Below are 24571 nucleotides of genomic sequence, written 5' to 3'. Positions count from 1 at the left end.
CTTGCAGGACCATCTTCTTCCGCGTTATTAAGGACTTCTGGAGACTGTTTCCTTCACATCCCACCAGCATCTAAATTACATTTGTTTGGGATTTGGAACAGGGCCTCCTCGGTGGCTGCACCTAAGCTGTAGAACTGCCATCCTAAGGGCAGCTGCCTTATCCTTCTTGAGCGTTCTTCCATTGCCGCAGGACCACCTTCTTTTCTAAGCAAGTGTCTAACCTGATAATCTGCTTTATTATTATTATTATTATTATTATTATTATTATTATTTTACATTTCTGGACATTTTAGTCTCAGCATATCTACTTTTCTATGCCCTGCATTGAATTTTATTGTTTTCTGGACGGCTGTTTCACACTGTGAGCATTTAAAAAACAACAACAACAACAACTGAAAGGGATATTGCTAGATATATTATTTAATACATTATTTCGCAACAAGTTTAATGAGAGTGCATGCATGCGCATATAAAGACCTGCTCCTCTACACACTATTTCAAGGGTGAAGAAGGCATCATCGGGCCCAGAGATCCATAGTGTGGTACCTCGGGTTACATATGCTTCAGGTTACATACGCTTCAGGTTACAGACTCCGCTAACCCAGAAATAGTACCTTGGGTTAAGAACTTTGCTTCAAGATGAGAACAGAAATCGTGCTCCGGCGGCGGGGTGGCAGCAGGAGGCCCCATTAGCTAAAGTGGTGCTTCAGGTTAAGAACGGTTTCAGATTAAGAACAGAACTCCAGAACGAATTAAGTACTTAACCTGAGGTACCACTGTACTTTATATCAAAGGTGGAGAACCTGTATCTCTCTGGATGCCATTGGACTTCAAGTCCCATCAGCCCCTGCTAGCATGACTAGTGGTCTGGGATGATGGGAGTTGTGGTTCAGCAGATTTCCCCAGGAGATCAGCAAAGATAAGCAATGAGACCCATTGTGGTGCAGCGCTTAGCAGGGGTAGTCAGCCTTTTTCAGCAGGGGGCTGGTCCACCATCCCTCAGACCTTGTAGGGGGCAGGACTATATTTTGAAGGGGGGAAAAAAGAATGAATTCCTATGCCCCACAAATAACCCTGAGATGCATTTTAAATAAAAGCACACATTCTACTCATGTAAAAACATGCTGATTCCTGGACCACTCGCCCCTGGCCTTAGTTTGCCTACCCATGGCTTAGAGTCAGACCAGGACCTGGGTTATTAGTCTTGTTTTTAAGTACATATTTTGTGTTTTTTATCTTCCCCTCCCCTTCCCACAGAAGGTTCCTGCTCCCCACCTCAAATTAGGCTGTTAGGACCACCTTCTTTGTCGTAACTAGAATGCAAATTCATATATATATATATATACATATATATATATATATATATATATATATATACAGGTAATTCCAGCATATAGGTTCCCAGGCTCTGGTAGAGAATGGACTCCGCCTCATGAACTGTCACCAATTTGCGGCTAATTCTGCCAAAACAAAACACACTCAGGCACTGTCTGGCACCTCACTGGCTGATGAGACCTTGGTACTCCAACAAAAAAGATATCCTTCAACCCTGAAGTTTTACCACATCTGACCTTGACAGAATCTAAAATGCGCTTGGCTTTATGTCTGCAAAAGCTGTACAGTCTCAGTCCAAAGATGGTCATTTGACTGTTATTGACATGGCGCCCTTGCTGTGCTTGGCGCCTTATAGAGTGTGCAAGAGGGCAGGTCTCTGCCCCGAGAGGCTTGCAATTCAGCTTGGGGGCAACGCCAGAGGAAGAGGAGGCAGCAAGAAGAAATGAACAGGCAATGAAGAACAGCAACAGTTGCAAAAATCCATCCCAGCTTAATTTTTTAATAACATTCTGCTTTTGGTCATTTGGCTCAGTGGTGCCACCTGCTGGATATTTACAGCCCCTCCGTGTTTGAGAACAAAGTGGGGATGGTTGAGAGCGTGGATATGTGATTGCAAGTTTCACCGGACTTCTATAAAATAAAAAATTATAACAGTCCACATTTCTTATAAATCTGTAAAGTGGCGTATCCCTCCTATCTTTAAACAAACAAACAAAAATGTATAAAGGTAAAACTTTAAATGGATAAGCATCTCTTCTAAATGTTTTAAGTTATAACCTTGTTTTTCATTGCCAAATGTTTCTCAGAAATATGCTTCCTCCCTACCTGCTCCCACCACAAGGTTGTTGGAAGTGTGTTGCTGCTGCTCAAGGCCATTTAATAGGAATCCACCAATGGGGGGAAAGGCTGCAAGGATTATTACTGAGCAGTTTAATCTCCCTGCCTCCGCACCCCAGATTTTTTCCCATGGAGATCAGATCATCAAGGCCTTTTAGCCTCAGGAGAGCTCTGTGAGGAAGGTCAGGCTGAGAGAGAGTGATGAGGCAAAGCTCACCGCACCAAGGGAGCTGCTGAATGGCCTACTGGTGGTGATTTGAACCCGGGTCCCTCTGGTTTTTAAATTCGATTAATCAGCCTAGCCATGGTTGCTATGCACTGCCTCCAAAGTTGGAGACAAGGAGGCTTCTGAATACCAGTTCCTGGAAGTCACAGGAGGGAGAAAGCTCCTGTGCAGCTTGGGTCCTGCCTTGTTGGTTTGCCACAAGCATCTGGGTGGCCACTGTAGGAACAGGATGGTGGGCTAGGTGGCCTGTTGACCTAATCCAGCAGGGCTCGTCTTATGTCCCTAAATTCTAATGTTCTTTATTTACAGGATTATTACGCTGCTAGCATTTTAAAGGTTTTGCCCATCCATTATGATATCCTCATTCAGGTCGGGGCTGCATGAGTCCAGAGAGTATCTGTGTGGGATATTGCCTCTGATCTTATGGCACTTATCCCATACCCTCCAACACTTCTCTGATGAAAATAGGGACGTCCTAGTCCATAATAATGATAGTGATAACTTTATTATTATTATTCATATGCCGCCCATCTGACTGGGTTGTCGCAGCCACTCTGAGCGGCTTCCAACCAGTATAAAAAAATTAATAAAACATTAAACTTTTTTTTTAAAAAACCTTCCCTATACAGGGCTGCCTTCAGATGTCTTCTAAATGTTGTATAGTTATCTCATTGGCTCGGGGATTACATAACTCCATGGCCCGCAGACAGTCTGGGTATCAGTGTGTTTTTGCATGAGGAGAATGTGTGCTTTTATTTAAAATGCATCTCTGGGTTATTTGCGGGGCATAGGAATTCATTCATTCCCCCCCCCCTCAAAATATAGTCTGGCCCCCCACAAGGTCTGAGGGACAGTAGACCGGCCCCCTGCTGGAAAAGTTTGCTGACCCCTGAGTCAACTCCATATCTCCCAACACTTCCCCAATGAAAATAGGAACGTCCTAAGGTAAAGAGGGACATTCTGGGATCAAATCAGAAACCTGGACAGCTTCTGTAAATCTGGGCCTGTCCCTGGAAGATAGGGACACTTGGAGGGTCTGTCATCCCAAGGACTCGCAGATGGAGAAGGGAGCCCACAAGAAGGCTGAGGGCCCTCTGGCAGTCTCCACCTGTGGCCTTTTGAGACAGAAAGTCTTGGTAGCAGCAATGATGTTCTAATGAGTGCCAGGGGCAAGCCACCATTTAAACTTCCCACAATGCTTCAGACCACTCTGGTACTGGCCCTCGGCGGTCTGGCAGGGTTTCCAAGCGCCCAGCTTATTTAAAAGACTATGTTCACCGGACAAACTGAACATGTAAAGCTGTATGGTGAATAGGGTCAATTAATATGCTTATGTGCCTTACTGAAACCAATAAGGGTATTGCTGTATGTAATGGAACCACTATGGTTGTAACTAACGCCTTATCTCGGTGGGGAGGGGTGTTATGTATTGAAGTTCTCACCTGGCCACCAGGGGTATTGTGTATATAGTTTTCAATCAGGTCCATGTAAGTTAATTTAGGCGGGGAACCCTGGTTGTTGTTGTTACAATGTCGACAGCCAGCTGCCTATCAAAGCAGGCTGGCTGAGCTGTTTGCTGTTCAGTTCAGTTGCAGCTTACTTATAAAGAACTACTTGGAGAAATCTCCGTGTCGTCTGCTATGTCCACCCACAACTTAATAGCTACGTCAGAGACATTGTGGGAAGTCAGCGAGACCAGTCCTCTGGGGATGATCTGAGTTCTCTGGGCAGGCGTCAGCAGTGGGGCCACAGCCTGAGGAACATGGGACCCCAACTCTTGCCAGCCTGGCCAGTGGTCAGGAGGAATGATGAGCACTGCGGTCAAACCTGGAGGACTACAGGTTGCCTAGCCCTCATGGCCGGTAGAAGGAAGATCTTCAGCGCCATTTCAGAAATGCACTGCTGGGTGTGATAGGTCTTTCTGCACACAGCCCCAAATTGCAGAGGACCACAGGAAGCGACCAGACCATGGGTCCATCTTGTTCACTGTTCCCTACACTGACTGGCAGAAGCTCTCTGGGGTGTCTGGCAGAGTTCTCTCCCAGCCCTACCTAGGGATCCCAGGGATTGAACCACGGACTTCAGCTGCTCTACCACAGAATGATGACTCTGCATTCTGACCCTGGGCTTGATGGTCACCTTGGGGCAGGGAGTGGAGTACTGATGACAGTAGCTGAGAAGCAGGGCCTCTCTTGAGGCGAGCTCTGCTCAGGGTCTCAGCATGGCAGCATGTGGGGCCATCCTTGTCATTTAATGGTATGCGTCACCCGGGAACACTCGACTGTAGTGCGCCTTTCTGTCATTAGTATCTGATACTTCAAAAATCACCGAGAAATGTCAAAATGAGGAGGCTCTCCAAAATTAAGAGGAGGCACCTGCCTACCAAATCATGAATGTGCAAGTGTGGTGGTGAAGACACAAGAGGGGCATATTTTAATCTCGCTCTCTAGCTGTGGCTTTCAAAAATAAATAAAGGAACAGTTTTAGGTCCCTGCCTCGGGTGTTTATTTGTCTTGTTTTAAAAACCCATCTTGAGTTCTTTCTTTCTGCTCGACTCTCTTCTTACATTTTCTTTTCACCTTTCCTCCAAGATGCGCAAGGCGGAAAACATGGTTAGTTGCTGTTTTCATTGTTTTCAAAGCAATTTTTAGCTGTTTGTATTGCATGTGTGGAAAACGCCTGGAGATTTACGATAAAGCCAGTTCGTCATTTAATGCGACAACAATTTTAGCTGTATTATTCTGACTCCCAACACTCTGTTTTTAAATGTATTGAGATATTGTGGTTGTAATCCGCCTTGGGGCCCTTGTTCAGAGCAGAAAGCCAGAATAAAAATGTTTTTATAAATCAATACAAATATTGGGCAATACTTCAACTTCCCTACATATAAATTTTGTTGCCCGCAGCGAGGGACTTCAGGGGTTCCTGCACTTACACAGGGTTTGCTTTCCTTTGAGTGAAGGTCCATGGAGACTGTGGTGTCTTTAGGATATATGGTTTTATTTACACATATATACATCCTGAGCAAAGGATGAAAGTGCTCACAGCATTAATACTCAAACAGATCTTGCTTCTCCATTAGGTTTTCATGGAAGCTCCAAAGCCCAGCTTTGGGTTCAGCACAGAGCAAGACATGTCCTTGGGTTTCCAGTATCAGCAAAGAAATCTCTCTCGATGAAGAACATCATCTAGCAAGGGGAGGTGGGAATAAGCTCACCTCTTTGTCTCCATGGCAGCCTCTTGGGACATGTAAATGACAGTGCTGTACTTAACTGGACAGCCAAGGCCATTACCTTATCAAAGGAACAGATCTGGCTGCTTTTACCTCATAGATTCTAACTTCACATACACAGGATCAGAGGTTTGGAAGGGACCCAGAGGTATCATGCAGATATGCTGTATCTAAGAAGCTACACTTTTTGGAGAGATGCTTCTTGCTGTGTGAGATAAATTTATCGAAGGTTCTTTCTCTACTTCACTGATTATCAGTCTCATATGAACTGATCTGAAATTACTCAAGTCCCAAACAGATTAAAATCACTAAATTTGCTTTTGACCTCCCCTATATGTTGGCTTCCTGCTGCCAACTAGAATAATTCTATAGTGGGGAAAATCATGTTATTTCTACATTTGAAATTTTAAACCTGAATCACCTTGTGGGTCATATAATATCAATTTTATGCAGCAAGATGGGTGGGCTGAGGCAGATTCCATACTTGTCCCAAATTCATAACAAATTGCTGATTATAAAGTCTTGTCAAATGTGGTATGGACTGGTGCTTTTATTAAAATTTCTTTAAATTGCAATATTTATGAATTTGTTTCTTTTAACCAGTTAGTTACTTGATTGATATAACTAGCTATACCACTTACATTCTTCCTCTTTTCTTTCATAACTGAACTGCAACAGCTTCTATTTTTGGTCTTTTATTATTCCAAAGAAACATAAGTGAAATCATCTGTCATCTCACGATCTGTTGTGCTTGAAGTTCTATAGCTGAAAACTGGAATAAAATGATTTACCTTTGGTAACAAGGCCATTTTAATTGCAGGAGTTCTCCCATAAGTTTTCTACATTTGTTTTATTTGTTTATTTCATTTTAAGTAGGGTAAAAAACAAACCACACGTTAATACCCTTGAGAGAAGAGGAACTCTGTACATGCTCAGAGGTAAAGTGCTCAAACGGTGGCAATCCTATGCAGATGAAAAAATCTGCATTTTGGTTCGCCTTCCAGACCACTAACGTGCAATGTTGGCAAATGGGAATTACTCACTTAATAAGAACAGAACTCAATTAGCTTTGAGCTATATAACACCACCTCCCGCAATTCCGTTCGGCAGTATGCCTCTCCCCCCTCCCCTCCTACTCCGCCATATTAGTTGTAGTCCAGGCATTCTCCTTGAGGCAAACGATAAAGGCACTGAGAAATAACCAGACACGGGCCTGGAGGATAGAACTACATTCCCATGATGCCTTTCGCCTCAGCGGCCATCTTAAATGGAGTCCAAACACCTCTCGGAGAACTTGGTTTACACAGGCCTGATCCGATGAGTGAGCAAAACTACCCTTCCCATGAGGCATTGGGGACGCAGCCGCCGCGAGCTGCCATCTTAGCTGTAGTCCAAACACCTCTTCGGGGGCTATAGCGACCAATGGACCCAAGGCGTAGAGGCGGGGAATAAAACTACACTCCCCACCCGGCATTGCGCGGAGGCATTGGCCGCCATCCCCATTGTAGTCCAAACTTCCCCCAGGTGCCCATAGAGGCGGATGCGTCTGAGGTGGCGGAGAAAACTACTTCTCCCATGAGCCCCCGCGCGGCGAGTGTTCCCTTTTGGCCTTCCCGAGACCGCCATGACGGTTTTGTGTGTGTGTGTTATGCGTTGAGTGAGGTGTGTGTATCAGTATGTGTGAGTGAGTGAATGTGAAAGGGAAGGAGGAAGAGGAGAGGATGAGAGAGGCTGGGGGAGGAGGAGGAGGAGGAGGCTCCACCAGCACCGTGGGGCCTAGCTCTGTCCCTTCCGAGGAGCTGTGGGGGCGAGTGAACCCCACTCCCCGACCTGCCCCTTTGGAGGGGGGTGGGTGGGTTTAAAGGCCCTCCCTTATGTGGGGGGAGGGACAGCTGGGCAGCGCAGAGCCCCCTTGAGGAAAAGGGTGGGGTGGGGGGCACCAGGTTCCCACTCCCCCCTTGGATTGCAGGGCGGGGGGCTGGCAGTGGGGAGCGCCTAGAGGGCCCCACCCCGTTGCAGGAGCAAGGGTTTTGCAAGGTTAACAACCCCCACCCTTTCATTGCTTAGGAGGGGGGCAGAAGGCTGAGAGATCGCCAAGGAAGGCACTGGGCCTTTTCCATCTGGGCTCTGTGTGTGAGAGTGAGGCCAGAGCTATGTCCCTGATTTAAAGGGAAAGGCTGATCATCATCATCATCAATAACATTTGGGGACAGCTTTCACCTAGCCCCCACCCCCTTTTGATCCCCCCCCCACTGCTCTCCAAAGTGCATGGAGATGTTGTTGGAGTAACAAGCCAAGGGGCAAGTCCCCCTTCTCCTCCTCCTCCTCCTCCTCCTCTTCTCCCACCTCCAGTAAGCCCAAGGAGTGGGGAGTGGGCTTAGAGAGGGGAGTGGTCTGCCTACATTTGAAAAGGGGAGGGTGGGTGTTCTGGCAACTAAGGAAAATCTCAGTGGTGGGCAGAAGAGGAGGAGGAGGAGTCAGGAGGAAGCAAGGAGGGTTGGAGGGGGGGGGTTACTGGAGGTTGCACCGCGCATAGGCAATGCCCAAGGCTCTATCCAAAATTAGGGGTGCAGGGGGTCCCTGAGTAGATGTGTGCCACAGGGGGAGCTTTCCTTGTTATTTTTTAGATGTTCGGGGGAAGGGAAGCCTCCTCACACATCATCCCCTTGTTTTCTCCCAAGGGCAAGGAAGGAAACCGTGGAGGGTAGAATAGGAGAGAGGGGGTGAGAGGACTGGGGGAAACTGCTGCTATGAATCTGTAATCGCCTCTTTGGGGAGATCGACCCGCCCCTCCGACTCTTCTCCACCCCCCTATTTTTGTGGGGGGGTCTGAGGGAGAGACGCACGCACACACAAATCCTTCAACAACTGGTTGGATCTCTTCTCTCTCCCCCCCTCCACTGCCCACCATGACAACAAACCCAGCATTAGAATCGCCATCCGCCCCATGGCCACACAGCAGGTGAGTAGCCCATCTCTCCTTCGCTCCCCGCTCCCAAACCCTTCATGGATTTTAAAGGGGGGGCTGCTCCCCATCTCCAATCTCCTCCCATCCTAAGGCACATTTGGCTGGTGCCTGTCTGTGATATGTGAGTGTTTGTGTAGATATATGTGTGTGTGTGTGTGTGGTGTGTGTAGCGATTGTAAGACGTACAGCATCTTTTCTCTTTCGGAGGCTGCTGATGGATGAGGAAGAATCTTTGGTGCCTGGATGCGCTTCCCAAAGGTAAGTCCCTCCGCCGCCCCCAATCTTTCTTGGCTTTGCGAAAGAATGCTTTTCAAGGAATAGAGACCCTTGTCCCTTTTTTCCCGAAGCCAACACTTTCTCCCTCCCCCCCATTCAGAATTTATTCGCTCTCCCTCTCCGATCTCCAACGTGATGCTTTTGAGGAGGACCCCCAGTCGCTTTGCAAAATAACCCCTTTCCCCCCAAATTAGCTATATATGCAGGGCAGGTCGTGTGAACGCACACAGCATGTGAAAACATCACAACAACTCATATGCAGGGAAGGAGGATTGGGGAGGGGGGAGTGCTGTTAAGCTACCGGGCGGGTTGCATGAATGTATCTGTTGGAGGTGGGATCTGGAGCTTCTAAGCCTCCCCCTCCCCCGGCCCCCCCCTCAAATGCAAGGTACACTATTGTGCTTTCCTCAGTTTCCCCATTCCTTTCGGGATCTCCTTTGTTGTTTTTGTTTTCTTGGGCATTCTCCCTCTTTCCCACCCTTACGTGCTGTCACCTTGGGCTGGATTGTTTTGAGTGGGGGCGGGGGGCGTCGGTATTTATTTATTTTTTTGTACCCAAAAGGAAAGCAGGCGTGCGAGCGAGCGGATACCGGGGTGCATCTTTTTTTCTGGCCGGCTTGCTTTTTTTTAACTGGGAAGAGGGGGTCCTCTCCTGGGTGGGCAGCAGCATCTGACGGGCACCAGGGGGAAGCGGAGGAGAGGAGCGGAGTGGCTCCGGGGCGCGCGCGCGTGTCCTGCGCCTGTGTGTGTGGATGTGTGTGCGCGGGGGCAAGCGTGGAACCAAAGTTTCTCCTCTCCGATTTCCAGGGGAAGGAATTGCCGGCCGTAAAGCGCTCCTGCCTCCCTCTCTCTCTCTGTGTTTCTCATGTTTTAAGCCCTGGGGGAGGGAGGGGAGGGGAAGGGAAGCGGAGGAGAGGAGGGGATGGGCCGTGTCTGCCGATTTCAGGGGGCCCTGGATCCGGGATGGCTCCGCTCTCCCGCCTCGAGGAGCTGCGGGATCCGGAGGGATCTGCCGGAGGAGGCTCGCCCCCGAGAGCTGCCTGGACTTAGAGGCTTTTAAAGGGGCGGCGAGAGCGGAGATGTGTCAAGCAGGTTGCAGATGGCGGAGAGGAGCCGAGGGGAGCCAGCAGCCGGCACCGTGCTGGGCCGGGCTGAGGTGTTCGGGATCCCTTGCCAGGACCGGGCCTGTCAGCTCTGAGGCCATGCTGGGGCGTGATGAGGTATCGCAGCCAAGTTCCCATAGACACCACGGCCCTCTCGACTGCCTGCCTGCCTGCCTGCCTCCCACCTGAACCCACATGCGAGGGGGCGGCTGGCGGGCGGGCGGCCTTAGGAAGTCGGGGGGGGGGCTGCTTGTGGGATGTGTTTGGTGACCATTTGCAAGCGGGGGCACTGTGGTATGTGTGTGTGGGGGGGGGAGAGCACAGCAAGATCAAGTGGCTTATTCAGGTTCACCGAGGCCTTCTGCCACCTAACCTGTTCCTCCCCCTTTACCAGCTCATCCCTAATAGCACCCCCTGCCCTAATTTACAAAATATATATCTATCAAAAGATGAAGTGATGATGTTTTGCAGCAAAGAACATCAAAAGGTTATGGGCATGCCCAGGTCTGTCCCTCCCCCTCCAGTTTGGGGAACTGAAGTGTTCTGCTGTCTATACCGTAAGTTCATTGCAGGCAGAGGCCATTCAGTGTGGTGCCACCACTTTCTCTTCTCTAATTCCTCCTTGGATCTTTTGGTTTGATGCTTTAGGCCTTGCTCCCCAACCGGGACAGATCCTTTCTCTGAAATATGTGTTAACTCCCCTTGATTGTATTTGTCCCCTGTTTCCTTTGCTTCTCTCCGCCGTGAGAATTTAGGGCAAAATTGGATGTTACTCGCAAAACAGCACTTGCTCAGAAAACACCAGTTCTGCTTCTGCTTCCCTTCCCCCTCCTCTATGTCATACCTGGAAGAACTTTCCTCTCTAACAACCCAGTGGCTCTGTCACATCATTCACTGCCAATGGACGGATGTGGTGATGTCATGGCGCAAGGGAAGTTCAACTGGACATCATGTAGAAAGAGCAGAGAAGTATATCTGAACCAGCTGTGGTTTTGTGGTTTTTAAAACTTTTCTCAGAGGCCTTGGGATCTAAGTAGTGATGGTGGAGGAGACAATGGGGCAAGCACCTCAGGTCAGGGACCAGTTGTTTTTTGGTTGCATTACTGTGCCATGTACCTGTTGATGGTGTTATATTAACAATTGTCATCAGCGACAGTTGCTAATGATGCAAATGTAGCCCTTTCCTTTTTGGCTTTCCCTTTCTGCTTCTGATATGAAATCTGTTTTCTGAGTTTCCAGCCTCCTCTAGCCAACATCCTCCTCCTCTGCCATCTTTCCCCTGTTCCATCTCTCCCTGCTTCAAGAAAGGCCCTGTGAAAATGGTTGCTCTTAGATTAAGCATGTAGTTTTATTTCAGTGGGACTAATAATGTTTTGGGAAGTGCTACCCATAGAAAAGCTTTCTACAGCCTTGCTTTCATCCTCTGTTTATTACTGTGCGATTTCTCTCCTCTGTATCCTATCCCCCAAAAAGCTCCACTTCCAATCCATATTGACAGGAAGCTCCTTGTACATTACAGTAGTTCTTCCCTTTGTTTTATGAAGGTAGAACTCAAACATCCCATGCCCATACTACTGATAATTGTCGTTTATCATTTTTGTATCAATTCCACATCTGAGCTGCCAGCTTGGCAAGCAGGCCTCCAGACAGAACTGGGAAATTTCTTTTGAGATACCATGTTGGTTCCCAAGAATTTGACTTGTTCCCCCACCCTCAATCAGTGACTTGGCGTTTCCTTCTTTTCTCTTTTTTTCTAAACCAGATACTGGTTTCTAGAAGCATGAAATATTTTTCATGCCCTGCCTGCAGTATTTCCTCGTGAAGGTTCACCTAGCGACATGAAACCTGCAAATGCCTCATTCTAAACCAGAGGTGGGCAACCTGTGGCCTTCCAGATGTTGTTGGATTCCAACATGGCCAATGGCCAGGGATGATGGGAGTTGTAGTTCAGCAGCATCTGGAGAGCCACAGGTCCCCCTTCCTTGTCATAAACCGCATTAAAGCAGTGCAATCTTGGCAGCCACATGTTAACAAGTAACAGAGAATCACTCTTTCTTTTTCTTTTTTTAAAAGGTGCCTCCCATAGCTAGGGTGCTTCTGCTGTCCTTCTCATTTGCTGATCTCCCTGTCTCTTTAGGAGGGGGACTCACCTGTTTCCTTTCAGCCCCTTCTATAAAACAGTAGATTGGGGGGGGGGGGAGAACCGGCATCCCAGCACCATGGGCACCTGTAATTAAAGCAGCTGTAAATCGCAGTGTCTTTTGTGACTTTGGTGTAAGCAGGCAGAATAGTGAGAGCAGTGAAGTCCATCCCTTGATTTAACCTAAAAGGTCCCCATTGAGCTGCCGCATTATTAGAATCCAGCTTCTTTTTATTCCGCTACAGCTTTGTCATTAATATCAGGCTTGTAACCTGCACAGAGTTTTTGTGAGGTGGTTCAGTGTTGCTCTTATTTTAGAGAGAGCCAGGCCCGTGGTTGAGCCGAAGTGATGCGTCAAAGGATATATGATGAATCTCTGACAGAGGTAGGATCTGAGTCCATCTTTCTTACCATTGCAGTAGCTCGATCAGCAAGGCATTTCCTTGGATGCCCCTTACTCCTCTGCCAACAGAATAAGACTAAGTAGATTTTATCAGCTGAGGACAACTACGTTTTTTTCAAGTATTTCAGAAGAGTTACCCTTTTTTAAAAACGCACCCTCCAACCGCTGTAAAAAAATAATTAATTGGGCGCTTTTCCTTCAATAACACTAAAAAACCCACTGCAAAGGTTCTTAGATTTGTTCTTCTTTATTGGCTATTGCTGTATAATTGCATCTAGACCCATGCGTATTCTGTGATTGTATTGGGCATGTGCAAAAGTTGATGTTTAGACAGTGCAGTCAGCATCAGGACCGTGTTTCTAGGTTTGAAAGGTTGCGGCTCAGTGGGGATGAGAGAGCTGTGCTGGATTTTCAGTGATGGGGTGGAGGGGTAGAGAGAAAATCTTAGGGAAATATTTGCTCTCTGTCATGAGCATAAACAGAATAAATAATGTGGAAAGGGGGGAGCTTCTCAATTTTGCGTCATTTACTCAGGTTGCCATGCACCTCAGTTTTTATTGGGGATGAAAATGGAAGCTTTGGTGCTGAACCTTTTTGTTTTGGAGCACAAATATGCTCAAGGTTTCTTCTTGCAATTTTTGCCCTCCCTGCTTGATATTTCCCCCTTCCAAACATTGTTGTGGGTTTCTGATATTTTGACTCCTAACCCATTTTTGTGTGATAACTGTTACAGGGGAGGGAAGTTTGTTTTCCTTGAGAACTCTCCGGAGGCTGAGGCAAACCAGAAGACTCTCTGTTGGATGGGGACCCCTTTTATCACTTAAATTTACTCCCCATATATCCTGCATTTCTCCCATGATGGACCTTAAAACAGCTTATAAAAAGGTGTTGCTGCACAGTCTGCTTAGTGTTAGCAAGGTTGCTGCTTCATGTACCTGAAGATCATGTCTTGGAACAAGTAACCCAGGGAAGGAAATAAATAAACTAGAGCCCTAGCTTTCTTTCTGTATTTTTTCATATAGATCAGGGTGCAAACAGACAGAAACAGCAAACCTCATCCCATAACACCAGCTGCTTTTGAAAGAAAGATAAAGAGGATTCAAAAGTGGCTCCTCTGTGGGATTGGGAGCTTTGTCCGGAAATGCAGGTGTCCCAAAGCCCTTTTAAGCACATAGAATTAATTGTGCGAGAAGGATTGGGCTTGTTGGCTTTGTTTGTTTTTGGATCCTAGTCGTAGTTTTGCAACTATCAATATTGGGTTTTATTAAGTTTGGACAGGATCGTAGAAGATTTAAGACTTTTCAGATGCTGGGAAGCAGAGGTTCTAAAATTGTCAATGAGTTTATTTTCTCTTTTTAAAACTTCTGTTTCTGAACTTTGCCGTGCGGTTATATTCAGCAAAGGTTGATTTGCTCTGCATTCTTGGTGCTGATATTGTAATCTCTCTTGGTTCCTTACTCTGCTGTGCGATATTTCTGAGAGAGCTGTAGGGTGTTATGTCTGTGTATATGTGTAGTTTGTTCAACAGGAGAGCATTTTTTAAAAATTAGTTTTTGTGGCAGTTGGGGCCTGCAAACACATATACCTTTTTCTCCCTGCTCCAGTAAAGTGGTTTGCTCCTAAGGGGTGTGAAGTGTTCCTCCCCTCCCAGTTCTGTTTCGGACAGAATCTAAAGCCATCGCCATATACACAGGCTTCCTGTTTATAACAAGAAGCATGTCAAGAGCTCTCTGTCGCGTGTACGGAGCATTTCCCTGATCTTGGAGAAGAATGAAAATCCTGTGTGTGTGTGTGTGTGTGCGCGCGCGCACACACACACACACACACACACACAGAGCGATAGCACGGAACGAGCTGCTGTAGGTGAAGTTGAGCAATGCAGTCTGTGGCAAAATGAGAGCTGCAAAATGAGGCTCTTGATTGCTCGCACCAAAGAACCAGGCCTGACTGAAAAGTTCTGCAAGACGTCCGGGTTTGTCGCGTGACCTGTCCTAGCCTAGACGGCAATGGGATGCACTGCTTTGCTGTTCCACCCTCTGTGGGGCACTAAGGTTCTTCACAGGCTTAGAGTTGTGGGCCTACTGCAGACCCCAAGTTCCCTGAATCTGCCAAACTGCAGGTGCATATTGACGCTGGACCCCTTGTCCCTTCACCCTTCCCAAAGCTGGGAGGGACACCAAGGCGTCCTGATGTAGTGGGTTGCCCCAATTTCACTTTGAATGGGTGCAATATTTCTTGACCTGAACTGTTCATTCCATGACGCCTTGATGATGGGGACGTCTGCTCTCTGCATCTGGCGTGTTGCGCAGGGCTGATCAGCTTTGTCTGCACCCTCCTTTTCATCTGAGCCACATCTTTGCTTGGCCCTTACATGACATCAGATGTAGGGCAGGTGGCCTTGGTGCGTCCATCATGACCTTGCAGGCCGCATTGGAAATCTTGGCAGTCTTAGCCGGGCCTGTGAGCAAAGGGTTTCCACCGCTCCAGTTTCTTCTTCCAGCACATTGCATGTTTAACAGTTTCCTCCCCTTGACGATTATGCCAGGATCTCGGTTCACTTGTTTTTGCGTTTCAGTTTGCCTCTTCACCTCGGTGGCTGCCACTTTCCTTGCCCACCTGCCTGCCCGCCTTGGAAAGCGGTGGCTCGCTCATCGCTTGCGCACCTCTCTCTCTCTTTCTCTCCCCTTGCAGCCCAGAGAGTAGCTGAAGCGGGACGTAGCCAATGTCGTCCAGCAAAGGGGCGGGGGCTGGAGCTCGCCGGCGGCGGACGCGGTGCCGGAAGTGCAAAGCTTGCCTGCGGTCGGAGTGTGGGGAGTGCCACTTCTGCAAGGACATGAAGAAGTTTGGGGGGCCAGGGCGCATGAAGCAGTCCTGCCTCCAGCGGCAGTGCACGGCGGTGAGTGGGGAAGTGGCAGGGAGGGTGGTTTGCAGGGTGAGTTTCTGTCCAGGGTTTGGGGCTGCTGGTCCCCTGACTCCAGCGCGGCAAATAGAGGGGCAGGTTGGTGCAGATTGGTAAGGGAGGCGTAAAAAAACAACCCATTGATTTTATTAAAGTTTTCACGGAAAAACTAATATGCCCAACGGCAAAGTGGTAAGGCACTGGCTATCCAATAGCGGCATTCAAAGTGTGTGTCACTATTCGCTCCAAAATGAACTGGACTGCCATGCCGTATGAAAGTCCAGAGTCACCTCTGTTAACTTATAGGAGAGGACACTAAAGTTCAGTAAAGGTATCTTCTTAGATCAGTGATGGCCACACTTGGCCCTCCAGGTGTTTTTGGGCCTACAATTCCCATCATCCCTAGCTAACAGGACCAGTGGTCAGGGATGATGGGAATTGTAGTCCCAAAACACCTGGAGGGCCAAGTTTGGCCATCACTGCTCTTAGATGATTCCTCAATGTCTCTTTTGTTGTGCCAATTTCTCTAAAAGAGCCAAAGACCATACCTTTCATCGCCAACCATCCAATGTGGAATATGAACTGTGTTTCCAATTATGTCCATTTTCTAACTTGCCTGCCCATGAAAGAAACATGACAAGTGATTTCTGGGTTAATTGCTTGAGATGTGCTGTGATTTTAAATTAGCTAAGAAAATTTGAACGTGATTTTAAATGCGGCATAAGTTTCTGGTCCTTAGGATTGTGAAGGTAAATGCCGTCAAGCCTGCATTGAGGGAGTCTTCATAAACTCTCATGCACTCCAGGTTCTCTCAAGGGTTGAGGCAGGTCATTAAAAATGCCAGCCGCATCTCTTTTCAAAGTCCTCATTCTTGCCGCATGTTCCTGTCTCTTCTGGCTTTGCGTGTGACTCTCAGATACGTCAGACGTGTAGAAAAAAAGTGTGGGGTACAGTTCTAACCGGGGTTTAATAATTCAGGATGCAGGTGGGGGGCTTGGCATGGAGGAATTCTCCATGCTTACAACTATATCTGCATCTGTGCAAGACCACACTGCTCCCTACATATAGAAAGCTAGTATGTTAGGGAGGGAGACTTGGAAAGTGAAAGTGTCTTGCCTGACATGCTGACTTACTCCCTTCTGCATGCAGGATTTGTATTATTATTATTATTATTATTATTATTATTATTATCATCTCTACATAGGAGGGCTTTCACATACTCAGTTTGCCTCACGTGCTCTCTGATGTGTCAGCACTGTCCCTCGAGCTATTTTACTGCATGTTGGAACCTGCTGAGCGTTGCATGTAAAACCAGATCACATCATGTGAGCAAGTGAGGAACTTTGCAAAGGAACTCTCTGCATCTAAACAGCTGCCATGTCAGGCAGAAGAGCTGCAGGTTCTTCTTGCAAGCCGGCTTTTGCTTGCAGGCTTTTGTTTGTATATGTGAGCATTCAAAGATGCCTCCGTCTCCCAATCCTGGAATTGTGTAGCCCAGGAACTGAGTTTATCACATGATTTGGGTTTCTTGTTTCGCATGTTTTGGATCTGCTTTCTATAGGCTGCAGGAGACTTGTTTGATTTGAAGCAAAAGTAATCTTTGATCTGTTTAGATGCTGCAAGCCGCAGTTATTCTAGGAGCCTCCCATCCGATCATTTCTCCCCAGTCTCATAGAAAGTCCCATAGCAATTGCTGAGTGCTATTGTTTCCCTGAAATATCTGTAGAGTGGCTTGTCTTGTGTTTCAAAGTCTTATGTCAGTGATTGCCCCTCTTATGAAAGCTCAGGAACCCAGTGCTCTGTGTATGTGTGTGGGGTGTGTGTTCCTTGTGAAAGAATTACAGAATCATAGAATTGTCGAGTTGGAAGGGACCACGAGGGAGCCTTCGAGGCAAAGCAGGAACCTACCCAACGTGGGGCTTGAATCTGCAACCCTGAGAATAAGAGCCTCATGCTCTACGAACTGAGCTACCCCAGTTCGCATAGAACGCGTTTTAACCAATACTTCTGATGCAAAGTTTAGAACCGGGCATTGCATTCAGTGGCGAAAAAATGCAGTGCGTTCCCACGAGCACGATGGATTGGGAAATTGCCAAAGATAGGCTTCTTCAGGCATCTCAGCTGCATGGGAGAGCCGCTGCACGCATCTAATGTACTGTCGATTCGTTGACTTTTCCCGCAGTTCCTCGTTATAACCTGTTTCTGCGGGGTGGGAAGGAGCCTCACATGAGTGAACCCCCATCCCTACCCCCGACCCTCCACCCCTGCCCCTCACTTCCCACCCCTCTCTCGTTGCAGCCAGTTCTACCTCACACGGCCGTGTGCCTGGTGTGTGGGGAGGCCGGGAAAGAGGACACAGTGGAGGGCGAAGAGGAGAAGTTCAACCTGTCGCTCATGGAGTGCACCATTTGCAACGAGATTGTGCATCCGGGCTGCTTGAAGGTGAGGGAGTGAACGAAAGAGAGAGAGAGAGAAACTGGCCCTTTCAAACGACAACAACAACCCCACTCTTTGGGCCTAACAGATGCTGTCACCCCTTTTCTCTTTTGCAGATGGGGAAAGCCGAAGGGGTCATCAACAACGAGATTCCAAACTGTTGGGAATGCCCCAAGTGCAAGAGAGAAGGCAAATCGATGAAAGTACGTCTGGGTCTGCTTTGCAGTGTGGTGGGGGCGATGGAAGACCTTTGCACGGCCAGCCCAGTGTGGGTTGGGGGGGCCATCCGTGCCCTTCCAGGCCAGTCTTGCTTTGGGAGGCTCTGTGTGTATGTGCTGGGGAGGGTGGGCGTAATGGAGCCAGGTTTGTGTGTGTATCCTTTCAGTTTGATTTTGCCCTTTGGGCTCCTTGCCCTAAGTGGCTGCTTCCACATCCAGGTTAGGCTCCCAGGTTCTGTGCTTTTCCCTCGCCCCCTCCCAGCCAGCACTGGGGGGGAGTGATGGATGGTTGTGGGGCCCTGGGCGCAGGGAATACGCGGCCTGAAATTCCTCACTCCCGTTACTCCTGCTCAGTATTTCCTGTTGTCATGTGGAAATAAACTCTTCTTGAGGCCTCCTGGCCCACCATCCTCAAAAGAGAGCGGAGCTGCTTGTTGCCTTGGTAGAGTCATGCTTCCAGACCTCATGAGGCAAAGGGGGTGCTGAATCACTGGGCCCTCAGATTTCTCCCCAGTGAATCATCGCCTGTATGCAACCGGGTCTCTCCTCCCCAACCAGGGTCTTGTGTATCTAGATATGTATGTATAAAATGGCATTCCCCTAAAATGGGGTCTTAACAGCTTGTCTGAAGCTTAAAGTGGAGAGATCCACTCAAATCTCCTGAGGAGGAAGTTACGTACAGCAAAGATCCCGCCCCAATTTGGAGCAAGTTTTATTTTTTCAGCTTCCAAATTCCAAAAATGAAGGGTGCTAAAAAGTTGCAACATGACTTGGGAATTCAAAAGTTATTCTGGTTTAATTACCGTATTTACTCAAATGTAATGGGTAATTTTTTTGGCCAAATTATGTCGTGAAAATTAGGGTGTGCATTAGATTTGATGGCACATTTACATTCGCAAGCAATTACTTTTTTGGTTCCAAGGTTTTGAAAATTGAGGTGCGCATTAGATTCAATGGCACGTTAGATTTGCGTAAATATGGTAATATTTATTTTATTTACCAAACAAAACTAAATTGTGTGTAAAAGACATAAAAATCATATAAATGTATTATATATTAATGTTTTATATATTATTATTATTATTATTATTTTATTTAACATTAGCTGACATGTTCAGAAGATAAAATTGAAATTATTTGATTCTCAGAAAGCAACTTATATGCTTCTTTACCAAACATAGACTCACCAAGCTAAATGTTACCCAGTCACAAAAATAATAGCAGATGTGCATTCCTCACGCTCAGAAATGTATTAAGACCTCTCACTGAAGAAATTTGCAAAAATTAAGTTTTGTCCCCTAAATTGACACTCCTTATGTGTCCCAGCCAACTGTGTACCTCCAGGAGGCAAACGAATGTTGTGGTTGATGTTCTGCTGATGATAAATATAAAAGGGCACATTTTCCATTTTGGAAACTGCCCACGAGGAGCAACATTTTGAAAAGGCTGTCGTGCTTTTCAGGGGAGAATCTGTGTATCACAGTGGTGATGTCTCCCCTGCCTGCCTTCCACCAGTTCTTTCCTCAGCACGAAAAGATTACAAGAAATCAGGGTGGATTTGATTTAAATCATGATTTAAATCACTAGTCAATAAGACTTGATTTAAATCATTTTCTTACAGAAAGACTCATTCTTGCTGGTATAATCTTAATATTTACAACCAGATGAAGGTTTTGGTTTTGGAATAATAAATTTTCAGAATACTTTTTACAGTTTACAAAAATTACTGATTTGTTTATATTATTAGAAACACATATACAGATAATTATGAAATTATTGTGAGGTTTAATAAGTTAACTATTTATATTTGGACAATGTTTTCTGCTGTACTTTATTGGAAGGAGAAAAACAATCATTTCCTTAATAATAATTTAAACAATTTATGTAACTAAAGCAATAACATTATAGCATATGTATACATGTTTGTTAACTTATGCGATTAAACAATTAAAAAAACAAACTTAGACCGAGTTTTAGCACACATGAAAAACTTGAAACAAATGACTATTATGTAATTTAAATAGAAACCTATCTTTAGAAAGATTTTTCCTCCGAAAGCATTTTATTTTTAAAATCTGATTTAAATTTTTAAAAATCTGATTTTTAAAAAACTTTTAAATAAAAAAATCATTGATTTTTATCCACCCTGCAAGAAATGCAAGAATCTTATTCTTCCCGCCTTCCTTTTTTATCCCCCTTTGGAGTCCCTGAGCAAAACTAGTGTCTGGCTCTTTGTCTGCCGTCTGGAAAACATGTTTACGCTAGTCCACGCTCAAGGACAACTTGCCATGTTTAAAATAAAACTCCCCACATGTGTTGAGCCGTCTTGCGAGTGGCCGCATCCTGCTGCTGTCGGGTCTGTGCCCAATGCAGGTGACCCCTATCCTGCTGCTCTTGAGAGTCCTCTCGCTTTTGCCAAAGCCCATCCCACCATCCCCCTGTTCTCTTTGGGCAGCAGGAAGTGGCTGGCAGGCTGCTTGCCCTCTTCCTCCCCCTTCCCTTGCTCCATCTTGCACGTAGGTGACCGCTAACTGCCCCTGCCCCTCTCCCCTCCTTGCGCCCGCAGGACTCGGGCGACGGCACGGGGAAGCGGCGTTCCGACAACGGCGAGGATGGCGTCCGGTGGAAGCTGACGGACGAGCCTGCTCAGAACAAGAAGAAGTTGGCGCCGGCGCCGCCTTTGCCCCCGCCACCCACGGAGGAAAGCCCAGTTCAGGCCGGGACCCACAAGCGGAAGAAGGAGAAGGAGCTGCCACCCCCAGACGCAGGGCCCAAGAAAAAGGTCAGAGGCTGCCGCTCTGTCTGACGGATGTTGCGTGCCTGGCCAGGGACCCAGGGCCCTCTCCTGGGGTCTCCAGTGTGGTTCTGGGCACCACAGCACCCCCCTGAGACCCTCCTTCAGTGCTAACCAAGCCCCTCTATCTTCCTGCCCCCTTTTCTTTTTTTACAATGCCTTTCAGGATCTTTCCCCCCCTTTTGGTGGGGGATGGTTTGATTTCAAATCAAGGTGATTTACATTGGCAAGGTGTCAAAGGGCGATTTAAATCATGGAGCCTGTTCCTCAGATTTCCAAATGTGTTTCTGAGCCCACTAAACGTGGAGGACCTCTGGCCTCCTAGGATCACCCCACTAGAAGACTCCAGCTGGATCATACCAATGTTCCATTTTGGCCAAGCATCCCATTTCCTCGCAGTGGCAGACAGCTGCTTCCAGGAAGGCCATGAGCAATATGCGAAGGCAATAGCTCTTTTCGCGTTTTGTCTCAGAGCAGCTGAGATTCTGTGCCAGGCTGCCTCCGAGCGGGGAGGTTCTTTCTGACACCCCTTCTTTCTTTTGACCCAATGGGGTGGGGGCCAGAGGAGGGACAAACGGCTGTTCCTAGTGATCTGAACTGATGGCTTGCAGAGGCTTTTTGAAATTAGGCCTGAGATTGCTTAACATGAGGTTGAGCTCTGTTACTCCTTCCTACTGAGAGTGAGATCCAGGAGTTCCAGTTCCTTCCTGGCACATTGGAGCAGGAATGGAGCATGTGTTTCAGCTCCAGAGCCAGATCAAGAACTGGCCTGCCCTCAGCACCCTGCTTAGGGCAGGTATATGGGGCTGCCCACCTATCAGTCACTGGGCATCGGGTGGCAGCTTCTCAGACCCAATGATTGGTGCTGACAGTCAGCCCTGCTTTGTCCATTTGCAAGTGTGGTTTACATTGGACCCCGCAAATGGGCATTTTTAGTCCCTGAGTTGTTGATCAGGCTTATGGTTTTGGTCTTCTGCGCTGACCCCACTAAGAGGGATGGGCAGAGGGGAGAGCTAACTCCTTCCTCCAGAACATCCCATTGCACCTTTTCCCTTTGTTTCTTTACACCCAGTAACTTGCTGCACCTGATGGGACAGCCTCCCAGCTTGCCCTCATTCCCAAAGGCTTTCCTTTGCCCTCAAAATCCTTATTGGGTCTTCTGAATTAGAGACACTGCAGCCCAGAATTCCAACAGTCTTCTCTTCTCTCTTGCAGTTAAAAGGCACGCGGGAAAAGCATTTGAAGAAGGTGAGTGCTTGTGAGTTTTCTCGCCCAGCTTGAGAACAGGGGGATAGCAGGGGGAACCAGGACACGGAGGCTGTGCGGAGAGAAGTGGAAAGGGAGTGACCTGCTTACCAGCATGTGAGTGCACCTTGTATTTCTCTAGCACGTTTGAGCAAGACGTGCGCCTGTTCTGTCCACCAGCATAGCTCTGCACAACATCAGGTCGCAGAACCTCCATTCCATCCTCCTCCGTACAGTATCAACCCAGGAAGCTGCCTCATGCCAACTCAGACCATTGGCCTGCCTAGTTCAGTCTTAATCTGCACTAACTGGCAGCGGAGCTTTCTAGGATTTGAGGCAGGGAGTCTCTCCCAGTCGTACTAGGAGAAGTTGGGACTTTCTGCATGCTAAGCAGATGTCTGACTGCTCAGCTTTAGCTCATCCGCTACCTGGTCTCAAAAACACCCCCAAGCGAAGAAGAGTCCACCCCCCACCTCCTGGGGCAGTTGTCTTTCTGCTGTCAAACAGCTTGTGCTGTTGAGGAAGTTTCTCCTAACATTTAGCTACAATCAGCTTCCCTGACGTTTCCTTCTCCGTCCTCTAGAGTGGCAGAGGCCGAGCCTGCTGCATTTTCACTGGGCAGAATGCCGAGCCATCTCCCAGGTCCCAATCCCTTTCATATAAGCCCAGGGGGCTGCTGTTGTCAGATTCCAAACGGAGGTTCACACAATTCAGTGCACGTTTTTCTCAAGTCGCTTGCGTGTCCTAAGACGCATCTCTCTCTCTCTAGCTCACTTGAACTTTTGTTTGTCTCTCTTTCTTTCTCTCTCTCTCTCCCCTCTGCCCGCACCTTTCCTTTCCAGGCCACTGAGCAGCAGCCCGATGGGAACAAGTTGCAATCCATGCAGACCTGGAGCCGCATGGGCAGCGGGGACTTTGAGGTGAAGGGCACCATCTCCCACCCCTCCATCCACTTGAATCAGATCACCGCCAGCGACTTAGAGGTGAGAGGTGGGGTTTAGCTGGGGCGTCTGTGAGTGGCTGGCAGCCTTCAGGCACGTAGGAAGAGCCTTGCCCAATCAGACGTAGGGGAGGCCTTTTGGGAAGCCCGAGTGGGTTTCTGCAATGCCTGGTACCGAGAGAGGCATCCTGCAGAAGCAGAAGCAGTTTCATGTGGTGAAAGGAGAAGAGCAAGTCCTTGGTTCTGGCTGAGGCAGTAGATAGGAGGTAGCTGGGCAGCAGCAGCCTTCTCCTGTTTCAAGGCTGAATTTTATTTGTTTATTCTATCCCACCTTTTCCCATGGAAACAGACGGCAGCAATATGTGGCTCGTCTCCGTTTTTGATCCCTGCAGCAGCCCTTTGACGTAGATTAGGCTGAGAGACGACACTGTTCCCAAGGTCATCCAGTGAGCTTCAGGGCTGAGCAGAGACCCTTTTCTTTTTTTTCATACAAAATATGTTCTCACTGAGCCACAATCCCACATGGGGGGGGGGGGGGGGAAACGCCTTCAGGAAAAGTGGGCTGGGATTCTCTGCTAAGCATATTCTCAGTTTTTTCATTGCCTTCATTGGTCTCTCATCCAGAGCAGGACATGTTGAGCTTCCCAGGTGCCTTCACACCGTAGTCTGATGCTGTCACTAAGTGGCTACTCTACCCCCCAAAAAATTCTTGCCGGTCCAGCTGGCTTCAGGGGCACCCCAAGTGATGCATCCTTTTCATGTGCATCGCCAGCAACCCCACAGACTGCGGCAACGGCTGCCAACTTGGGAGGCTTTAAAAGGGGTTTAGTGGAATGGATGGAGAATAAGGCTCCAGAATTGCAGTATGCCTTTGAATACCTGTCGCTGGGGATCAGGAATGAGAGAGTTGCCCTTCTCATAGAGTCATCTGGTTGGTCAATGTGAGAACAGAACGCTGTGGTGTGATTGATCTGATCCAGAAGGACTGCGCTCGTGTTTCCTTTGGCCACTAGGTGGGGCTGCAGTCATATGACAGGGAATATTATCCCACCTGACCATTTGGGGAGGGGGGTATCCTGCCAAAGGACAGTTCCCCAGGCTGACAGCGGCACCCTCCTAGCGGGATGTCAAATATGCATAAGTGAAGAGCACTGAGATACAGCTGCGAATACAGGCGTTTGCGATTTTCACAAACATGATGTGGTTACTTGATCCTTTACAACTATTTGATTTATAACCTGTCCATCTCAAAGCCACAAGGCAGGTAACGTCATTTGGAAAACACTAAAACACTCCGTAAAAAAATTACTGACCAGTGGCTATTGGTTTTTCCAAACTTGCCCGCTTTGTCCAGAAGATGCCCCAACTTGGGCTTTGGTGAGTCTCCAGGCAACTTGATTAAAAAACAACAACCATGTTTCTGTCTTGTCTTCCAACAACAACGTTCGCTAAAGCGCCCTGCAAGCAACTGTTTGAAACAGTTTCGTTACAGAAACATTCCAAAGCAGGGCATGGCAGA

General features: G+C 47.7%; 1 protein-coding gene across 3 annotated transcripts in view; it reads left to right on the top strand.

The window, feature by feature from the left end:
• Positions 1–7141: 7141 nt before the first annotated feature.
• FBXL19 (F-box and leucine rich repeat protein 19) overlaps positions 7142–24571 on the top strand; it is a 33608-nt gene continuing 16178 nt past the window's right edge. Inside the window, exons 1-8 of one of the 3 annotated variants that reach the window (XM_080978894.1) lie at positions 7142–8592; positions 8806–8856; positions 15212–15416; positions 17718–17861; positions 17972–18058; positions 20640–20855; positions 22083–22115; positions 22955–23095. In XM_080978894.1, coding sequence (XP_080835020.1) covers positions 15243–15416; positions 17718–17861; positions 17972–18058; positions 20640–20855; positions 22083–22115; positions 22955–23095 — 795 coding nt within the window. In that variant the 5' untranslated portion in view covers positions 7142–8592; positions 8806–8856; positions 15212–15242. Of the gene's footprint in view, positions 8593–8805; positions 8857–9711; positions 10095–15211; positions 15417–17717; positions 17862–17971; positions 18059–20639; positions 20856–22082; positions 22116–22954; positions 23096–24571 lie in introns of those variants that run through there. The other 2 variants (XM_080978896.1, XM_080978895.1) reach the window with 2 other exon arrangements.

This window comes from Podarcis pityusensis, assembly GCF_964106645.2.
Source record: "Podarcis pityusensis genome assembly, chromosome: 13".
Classification (NCBI taxonomy): Eukaryota; Metazoa; Chordata; class Lepidosauria; order Squamata; family Lacertidae; genus Podarcis; species Podarcis pityusensis.
Note: the sequence above shows the minus strand (reverse complement) of the source record. Positions and strands in the feature narration are given on the sequence as shown.